Source organism: Miscanthus floridulus, chromosome 17, assembly GCF_019320115.1.
Source record: "Miscanthus floridulus cultivar M001 chromosome 17, ASM1932011v1, whole genome shotgun sequence".
In the NCBI taxonomy this organism is placed as follows: Eukaryota; Viridiplantae; Streptophyta; class Magnoliopsida; order Poales; family Poaceae; genus Miscanthus; species Miscanthus floridulus.
This window is the reverse complement of record NC_089596.1, coordinates 2,946,057-2,955,184: the sequence shown is the minus strand read 5'-3', so window position 1 is coordinate 2,955,184 and position 9,128 is coordinate 2,946,057. Positions and strand designations below refer to the sequence as shown.

General features: G+C 45.5%; 2 protein-coding genes across 3 annotated transcripts; one reads left to right on the top strand and one right to left on the bottom strand.

Annotated features, from left to right (window-relative positions):
* Positions 1-1,982: 1,982 nt before the first annotated feature.
* On the top strand, positions 1,983-6,069 carry LOC136518144 (uncharacterized). Of its 2 annotated transcripts, none has more exons than XM_066511812.1 (4): positions 1,983-3,044; positions 4,726-4,810; positions 5,654-5,689; positions 5,771-6,069. In XM_066511812.1, the coding sequence occupies exons 1-4, from the start codon at positions 2,088-2,090 to the stop codon at positions 5,833-5,835; spliced, it is 1,143 nt and encodes a 380-aa protein (XP_066367909.1). In that variant the 5' UTR covers positions 1,983-2,087; the 3' UTR covers positions 5,836-6,069. The 2 variants fall into 2 exon arrangements, with proteins under 2 accessions (XP_066367909.1, XP_066367908.1); XM_066511811.1 differs by having other exon boundaries at positions 5,648-5,689.
* A 1,380-nt stretch (positions 6,070-7,449) lies between these two features.
* On the bottom strand, positions 7,450-8,298 carry LOC136518350 (uncharacterized). The gene is made up of 3 exons (XM_066511999.1): positions 8,064-8,298; positions 7,679-7,934; positions 7,450-7,606 (listed from the first exon to the last, which is right to left on the bottom strand). The coding sequence occupies exons 1-3, from the start codon at positions 8,296-8,298 to the stop codon at positions 7,450-7,452; spliced, it is 648 nt and encodes a 215-aa protein (XP_066368096.1).
* Positions 8,299-9,128: the final 830 nt, after the last annotated feature.

The window sequence follows — 9,128 nt, the reverse complement described above, 5'->3', positions numbered from 1 at the left end:
AAGATTCACTTATAACAGGCATCACTTGCTGCAGTATAGAGTGACGTCTAAACATTCTCTCTCCATTCTAGGCATCACTTTACCATACACTGTGGAAGGCCTTATCATCGTAGAGATGTGTCTTTAAGGCACACAACGTGGAGAAGGTTGAAGATTGGCTTGCTGTGAGGGACTCAGCCTAGCGACAGAATGGTACCAACAATGTTGTATTCTTAAATTGAGCTACAACACAGTGTGCAGCTTTTGGCCCACAAGGAGGGGCAGCAATCCTCGCCCTATTCGCTTGGCTGATAAGTCATGACTGAAAGTACTATTGGCCGATTTATTGTGAGAGAAAAATAATGTTCGTTGGCTAGAAAAGTACGGCTTATAAGCCAAACGAACAAGGCGCCTAACTTTGGTTCAGCGTGGAAGAGATGATTGAAGTAGCTGATGCTTTACATAAGCAAAAGGCGATTCATATGAAGATAGGCTAGAATTATGCAACACATGAGTTTGCACAACTAGCTATGCATACTGAGACACACGATTGGTTTAGCGCTTCAGGACCAACCTGCAGTGAGCTAATTATTGCTTGGAAATGTAACTTTGTTTTTTTGTGCGTGTTAGGGCATGTTTGGATACCATGACTAGTTACTCGTTAGAGCTAAAACTTAGTCCAAATTAGCTAGGATTGTCTAGCTAGTTGGCAAACAACTAAAACGGCATTTGATTTTTCCTCCTAAACTTTAGTCGCTATCCCATCAGATGTTTGGATAATTGCAGAGTATTAAATATAGACTAATTACGAAATTAATTGCACAGCTTGCGACTAATTTGCGAGGCGAATCTTTTAAGCCTAATTAGTCCATGATTTGACAATGTAGTGCTACAATAACATGTGCTAATAACGGATTAATTAGGCTTAATAAATTCGTCTCGTGTAGTACTGACGGATTATGTAATTTATTTTTTTATTAGTATCCGAACACCCTATACGACATCCTCACGCGACACCTCCTAAATTTTAGTTACCGGATCCAAACACCCCTTAATTTAAGACTTGGCTAAAGAGTAAGCTCACCTGTTAGCTTTCCTCACTGGATGCACCGGAGCTAATTTTAACTAGCTAGTAATTAGCTCATTTATCAAACATGCCCTTAAAATAGGGTCTATTTGGATCTCAGGGCTAAAAATTAGCTCATTTTATGTAAATGGATTAAACATGAGCTAATTCTAAGCTAATAAGGACTAATGGACTTCAACCACTAATTAGCCCTCATTAACTCTTAGTAGCCCAAAATTATCCTACATTTAACCTTCTAATTGGTATATAAAAACAGGACTAATCGTTAGACGACCCAAACACCCCATAGTCTCTCCTTAAAATAAATAAAAGAAGAATGTGTGTATCGAACACTAGGGGGGTGTTACCTCTTCGGACACCCGATTTCTTTTCTACTGTAGCCCGACGTGCCGCCACCACCTATTGCCCCGTCGCGGCACGGTACGGTCTCACTGGAGCTCTGTTGCCCTGTCGCGGCGCGGGTACAGAGCTGCGCGCGAGACCCTACCGCGCCCGCGCCGACCTCCTCCTTTCCCTGCTCCCGCCACTGTCATGGCCATTCTCGCCCTCCGCCTCAACCTGGCCCGGTCTCCTTCTCCGGCGATGTCACCGCCGTCTTCGCTTGCTGCCCTGCCCTCATCATTGGGCCTGCATGTCTCCTCGACCCCTTTTTAAGTCCGCCGGAGACGGAGAAGAAGAGAGGGGAAGAAAGAAGAGAGAAAAAGAAACACTGTAGCTTCTTTTAAGGAAGGAACATTTTCACCCTGTTTGCTTGTTGGTTTCAGCCAGCCCAAATTAGCCAGTCAACAGTGTTTTTCTCAGCACCAGCCAGCCCAAACCAGCCCAGAAACCGACCAGCGAATAGTGCGTATGACATTTCCTCCCTGGGTCGGTCTCGGTGGCTGCTCCATTGTCTGTGGAACTGAAAAGTCTGGAAGCGTCCGCGCGGCCCCGAGAAAATTTTGAACTCTGCAACGAACCACCACACACCACCGCTTTTTGAGCTCGCGGCGAGGGTTTGGGCGGCGGCGGGGGGCGCGACATGGCCGGGAAGAAGCCCACCCCAGTAAAGCCCGCCCCTCCCTCCACCCAGCGCAACGGCAGCGCCGCCCCCGGCTCCAAGAGCCGGCCAAAGCAGGCTTCGGAGGAGGCCGCAGCCGCCAGCGCCAAGGCGCAGTCGGCATCCAAACCGCGCAAAATGACCAAGGAGAAGCCGGCGGCCGCGAAGAAGAAGCGCGACAAGCCGGAGCCCCAAGTGGGCGGCAAGCGTAAGAAGCAGCAGGCGTCCGCCGACGCGGCCACGTCCGCGAAGAAGAGGAAGAAGGGCGGCGAAGGGCCGGAACCCAAACCCCAGAAGGAAGCCACGCCCGCGAAGAAGCACAAGCCATCCGGCAAGCCGGAGAAGCCCGCGACGCCCGGGAAGAAGCAGAAGCCAGCCGGGAAGCCCGCGACGCCCGCAAAGAAGCAGAAGCCAGCCGGGAAGTCCCCGACGCCCGCGAAGAAGCAGAAGCCAGCAGGCAAAGCCGCGACTCCCGCGAAGAAGCAGCAGTCACCCGGCAAGGCCGCGACGCCCGCGAAGAAGCAGCAGTCACCCGGCAAGCCAGCGACTCCCGCGAAGAAGCAGCATCAGTCACCCGGCAAAGCGGAGAAGGCCACGCCGAAGAAGAAGCAGCAGTCACCCGGCATTGCGCGGAAGCCCGCGGCGGCGGCGACCTCGCCCACGAAGAAGCAAGCCAAGTGCGAGAAGCCCACGCCCACCAAGAGGAAGCGCGGCGACGATGAGCCCCAAAAGGAAGCCAAGAGCCCCAAGAGAGCGCCTGCCGATGGGGAGGTGCTCGCATCTACGCCCGTGAAGAAGAAGCGGAAGGACCAGAAGGCGGCTGCGGCAGACATGGGTGTGTGCAGCTTCCCCATGGCGCGGGTGCGGCAGCTGATGCGGGTCGAGGACGCCACCATCCGCGCTTCCAGTGAGGCTGTCTTCCTCATCAATAAGGCTTCCGTATGATTCCTTCCCCCGCATCTATTCGTTTTTACTCTAAGTGCAATGGTTTATGCTAGCATAGACATCGGAGGATTCAAGCATTGCATCATTCTATCCGATTGTGATGATTTAGGATCGAATCTATTGAGTTACGTAGATTTACTTTGGTGATGCCATCAGTGCCGACTAGGTGTGCGACGAATTGCCTTAAAATATTGTCAGCTGTAAGCCTGTGACCACATGAGCATGTGCTACCCCCAATTCACCCTGCGGGATCTGTCCCTGTACACCGTGAATTGGTACGCCGAAAGAAGTTGCCCTCAAACTTACTAATCCCTCAAACGGGTGTGCGACGAATTGCCTTAAGATATTGTCAGCTTAAGCCTGTGACCACATGAGCATGTGCTACCCCCAATTCACCCTGCGGGATCTGTCCCTGTACACCGTGAATTGGTACGCCGAAAGAAGTTGCCCTCAAACTTACTAATCCCTCAAACTTACTGTGAAATTGGTTTGAATTTGTATTTCGTTGTCAGTTTACATTTGAAAGGTGTAACTACATATGAATTGTGGGCGTCACTATCTGATCTGGAGAAGTAAACATTTTCTACTTTCTAGCAAAGCATCATATCATTCTATCTGGTGCCAATAGCTTAGGATTGATTTCCTGAGATTTACTGCATTGATGCAATCAACATCAGAAAGGTGTTAGATCAATTAACTTAGATATTGACATATTGTTAGTTGCAATCTCAGGAACATGTGCTCTCCTAATCACACCCTGCTCGATTTATGTTTCTGTACTGCGTTGACCAATACTGTACATAAAGCTAGTGTGTCTTTACTGTCTTGCAGGGAGCCAGGGACTTATCTGAAATATTGGTGTTGTACTGTTGTTTATTGTATTCTTGTGCATTGAGACATTAGATTTATGTTACTGAGTTGCTGGATTTCGTTAATAGGATTATATTGGCCTAATAACATAGTAATTCTTACATATATCCAGAGAGGATGTTTGTGGCCTAGTGTGGGGTTTCCAGATTTGTTGTCTGCCACTTTTGACTTTTGTTTATCTGTTAGAAGCATTAATTATATTACTAGTATCTACTTGTCTTCATGGTAATGAACCATCTGTAGCTAACTGGATTGTCCACATAACACGCCGCATCTAGGTTTGATTCTGTTGCCGTTTTAGACCACAAGTTATTTCAAAACTCATAGATTGGGCAGAAAACTCGAGTGAAGCTTAGTATTTGGCGAATTTTTCTGAGTTCTATTTTTGTTGATGATTTGCATTTACAAGGGGCAGCTAGACATGAATTATGAATTATAGGCTTGACTAGCTGATTGAGGCAAGTAAACATGTTCTACTCACTTAGCAAGCTAACCCAGCCGATGCCTTGCCACTGCCAGAAAAATCATTGGCATAAAAATTTAAGTGCTTTGTATTAATGTCTTCAGGGGATGGAGGGATATATGGCACCAAGAGAAAATATTGTTGGAGAGTAGCTTCTTTCCGCCCCTGTTCTTTGTTAATACTCATTTTTCTGGGGGATGGGTTGGGGGAACGATGGTTGTACTACTATTACAATTTGCACCTTTCATCCCCGTAAAATTCATTCGTTTGGAATACATGCTGACATTTGGTGCTTGCAATGATTTCTGAAATTTGATATTGTAGCTGCACCTCTAATTGCAGGAGTTCTTTTTGGGGAAGTTTGCAGAGGACGCTTATTGCAATGCCGTGAAGGATCGTAAGAAGTCCATTATTTACGATAATCTCTGTAAGTTGGTTCTTGCTTCCTATCAACTTAATGTTTACATTTTATTTAAAAAGAACCAACTTAATATTCTTCATCGTCTGCGCTTAAAAAGGCAATCAAAAGTCGCAAGCTGTGGCTGTATTTAAGAAGAGAGGAAGAAATATGCAAAACAATCAAATAGTGCACATAAAACATCAGATTGTTGAAACACAAATTGTCTACTAAGACCTGAGTGCAGTGATCTTCAAAGTTTGCACGAACTACTGACTTCGTGTAATACGCCTCTGAACTTACTGTCCAAACGTTCAAGGCTTCTGTACCTTGTGTTGTGTGGTTGTAAAAAGACCATTCTCAGGTAAAACCATGCTATTTGAGTTAGATGAATCTCTCTTTTTTCAGTCAAGCATCGTACTGCAGTAAACGCAAACAATCAATATAGAACTATAATAGATAACTGCTGTGTGGAAGAGACAGACGGCTGGTCCCTGAAATCTTATTTTATTGTTTGTTCTTGTGGGCCTTAGTGCGTAGCTATGATTTTGTTAAAGCTCACTACCAGGGTAAAATAAGACCCCTAAACATGATCATGTATATCTAGGATTGTGATGCATGAATTTATTCACATCTTTTATCCAATTCGTAGTTGTGCTCCCATTGCACTCATCTCAGAATCACCATCAAAATCAAACCTGTCTCCTAGCAGTTTAAGTAGTACTCCTTCCATTCCAAATTGTAAGATGTTTTGACTTACAATTTAGAACGGAGGGAGTACTAAATAGTTCTTGTAGCCTTTGGCTTCCATCTATCATTTTTTATTGTTGGTACATGTCTCATGTAACTTGTGCTCTCATTTTTCAGCAACAGCTGTTTGCAGCCAGAAGGGTTTGAAGTTCCTTTCGGGTAAATTCTTTATCCACATTTGTTGCTATGCTATGAAGCATGAGGAACTGATCGGTCCGTTCATGCAATTTTTTTTTTCAGATTTTGTACCACAAAGAGTTGCAGCCGAAGATGCTTCGAAGGCAATGGCAGGCAACAACTCATAACCGATTATGCTAGACTAGATTGTTAGTCCTCTGTTGAGTCATGCTAGTGTTTTTTTCCAACATGTATAAGGAAACCTGTAGTATTGACTGATTACTAAATTCTATCATAAATCGGCATACAGGCAGATCAGATGATACACGTAGCTTATGCTTTCTTTTGGATTTATCATTTGTCACCCAAGACCTGTATTAGTCCGTAGTTAAGAGTGGATTCAAATGTTTCGTGAAAGTATTTTTTAAGAGTCGATTTATCATTTATCACCCAAGTTTCTTTAACCTCGTCCGCTTTTTCCCTCAGCCTCACCCAAGATTAGAAAATGGGGGAAGATTTAACTTTTTAGCATTATAAGGATCGACACCTCCTGAGATCTCACTGCAACGGCTGGCAATACGACTTTGGTACGCACCGGAGAGAAAAGATACAGAATTGCTACTTTTGCACTTGTGGCACGACAGCGCATCAGTCCAGGTGGGATCCGAGGCAGCATGGGGGTGGCAAATGACCGCGGCTGCCCCTTCCCTTTGCTGCTAACCCAGCCGGGCCGCACTCAGTCGCCTCGCCCGGCCCATTCGCTCGTTCTTCGTCTCCCCGCTCTCGCCGTAGCCCTCCGCCACCGCCATTCGTCGCCGCCGCCTTCCTCTCCCTCCTTCCTCCCTCAGCTTTCTCGATGGAGCATTACTCGGAGTCGTTTAGAGGTGGACGGGCGAGGAGCAGGCTTCACGGTGGCCCGAGCACCCGCATTGCCTCGGTCGGTCTCGATCCCATTGATGAGCTCAGCGGTTTCCCATTGATCCCTTGCCCGGATTGCCATCTTGCTCGAGTGGTGGAAGGGCGGACCAAGAAGGACAATGAGAATCATGGTCGTCTGTACTTCAAGTGTGTAAGGAATGGGGTGAGTTGTCTCCTGGATTTTCCTAAATTAGCACAGTTAGGGTTGTAATTTGTGTCCTTTTTTTAGTTCCTCAAGTCGTGTGGGTACTATCGATTCAAAAAGCAGTACTTCTAGCAGTTGAAGGATCTCGGCATCGTCATTGTTCAGCCATCGAACTAGGTAGAGGTGGTGGAAGAAGAAGCTTCAGTGTGGAGTCTAGATGGTGACAAGCAGAGGAAGGAATTGGAGCACAAGCTGGAGAAACTGATGTTGAAGATGAACATGTTCATTGCTTGTGTTGTATGTGTTGTTTTTGGGTGTGTAGTGATGTATGCTGTAATGAAGTAATGGATGAATGAAACTGAAAAATGTTGTTCCCAAAATTTTATTGTCTAGATGGATGAATGAAACTAATGAATGACTGAAATTGAAATGATGAATTGACACATAATTCACAGAGGTATGATAAAAACAGATCGCATGAACATCATTTCATAGAGCAGTGGCACATAATTTAATACAAACCATAATAGGTACAGATAATTGGGATGTCTACACATCCATTGACATTTGGCCACTTACATCACAGTAGCTTAAGGCCACACATTACATAGTCATTTGGCCAGTTCCAACACAAAAGCTTACGGCCACACATCACATTGTCTTGTGGCCACATAAAGCACATAATGTTCAGGCCTTGCATCACTACACAAAAGATCACACAAAAGGTTCACTACAAGTTTCACTTTTTCTTCCCCTTCTTTGCTGGAGTCTTCTTTCCTGGACTCTTTCTGACCTTGGATGCCAGCTGCTTCCTCCTTGGTGTCATCTTCCTTGGTACACCATCAGCAGGCATGTCTTCAATCTGGTTTACAGCTTGCAAATCAAGGCAGGTGTTCCTGTGTTCAAACATCTAGGAGTTTAGGGTTGCATTCTTTGGCAAGCATATAATTATAAAGGTTGTATCATACCTTGGAGGTGTTCTTGGGCTTGATGGTGGAGTTGTCTCTAGTGGTGGCACATCTAGGAGATGCCTCTCTGCATGTCCTGCTGCTTCTGCAGCAGCAGCAGCCTTATCTGCTGCTTCTGTAGCCTCTCTTGCTGCCTTTGCAGCTGCCTCTCTAACCACTGCTGCTCTTGTCCTCGGTGTTCCTTGGTCTGTTGGTGGCTGGTCCTTCTTGGCCTTCTTTTCTTCCTGGTCTAGGTGCTGTCTTCTTGGTCCTCTTCCTGTAAATAAACACCACAGTTAGGTTAGTTGTTGCTTATTTGTTGAAATAAGATAGCAGTTCAGTATTTACCTTTTCTTTGTCCCTGTCAGTGCACACCTCTAGCTACCAGTTCTATGGCCATACTCACCACAGCCAGTATATTTTACCTGCCTAGTTCTTTTTCCAATTCTTTTAGTTGGAGATAGGTACCTGTTCTTCTTCAATCTGCCTGATAGTTTTTTCTTCTTGGACAGTGGTGGCAACAACTTGAAACCCTTGTCAACCTCAAGACATTGGTTCCTATCAGTGATGTTTGGGATAATACCATGGTAGGCAGCCTGAAACTTCTTAATAGAGTAGTATTTGTCCACATATAGGTCCATTTGGGGCTGCCTCATTGTGGTGATGACAGCTAGTGCATGTGGGCATGGCTTTCTAGTTACCTGCCATTCTCTACAGGTGCAAATATGCTTTGTAAGATACACAACATGCCTCCTCACTTCTCATCTTTGTATATCTATGTGACTTCTGCTTCTTCTAGATGCCCCTTGGTCACTTTGAGGTGGCCTAGACCTTTGGAAGCTGCATTGAGCTGGTGTATGACAGCAAGTAAGGTTCCTCTAGTCAAGTCAAGGCAGTGGAGATCTTCCTTCTCTTAGCAAACATGACCATTGTTTTCTCCCCAATAGTATCAGCCAAACAATGCACAGGCAGATCCTTGTGCTCTTTGATCCATGCATTCTAGGACTCAGCTAAATTATTGTTGATGTAGTCACATTTGATGTCACTTCTGAATTTGCTCCTGGCCCAGAGTAGGTTATGGTGCTCTTTCAACCAAGTAAGCACACCAGGGCTAGCTACCACAACCTTGTCAAAGAAATACTTGAATTTGTGAGGAGTATAGGCCCTAGCTATAGGCCACATGTTTTTGGCATAGACATCTCCATTGTAATATTTCTTCATATTCTCCATCAAATGTCTGAAGCACTCTCTCTTCTCACAATGAGGCCACACTTGAGCCACTACTGCCTCAAGACCCTTGCAAGCATCAGTGCATACTGCTAACTTGTCCATAGGTCCAATTGCTTTGCTAAGCTGCTCCATGAACCAGATCCAGTTTTCCTTGGTTTCTAAGTCAAACAATCTAAATGCTAAAGGATACATCTAGTTATAACCATCTAATGCTTGGGCTAAGGACAAGTGGCCATTCCAC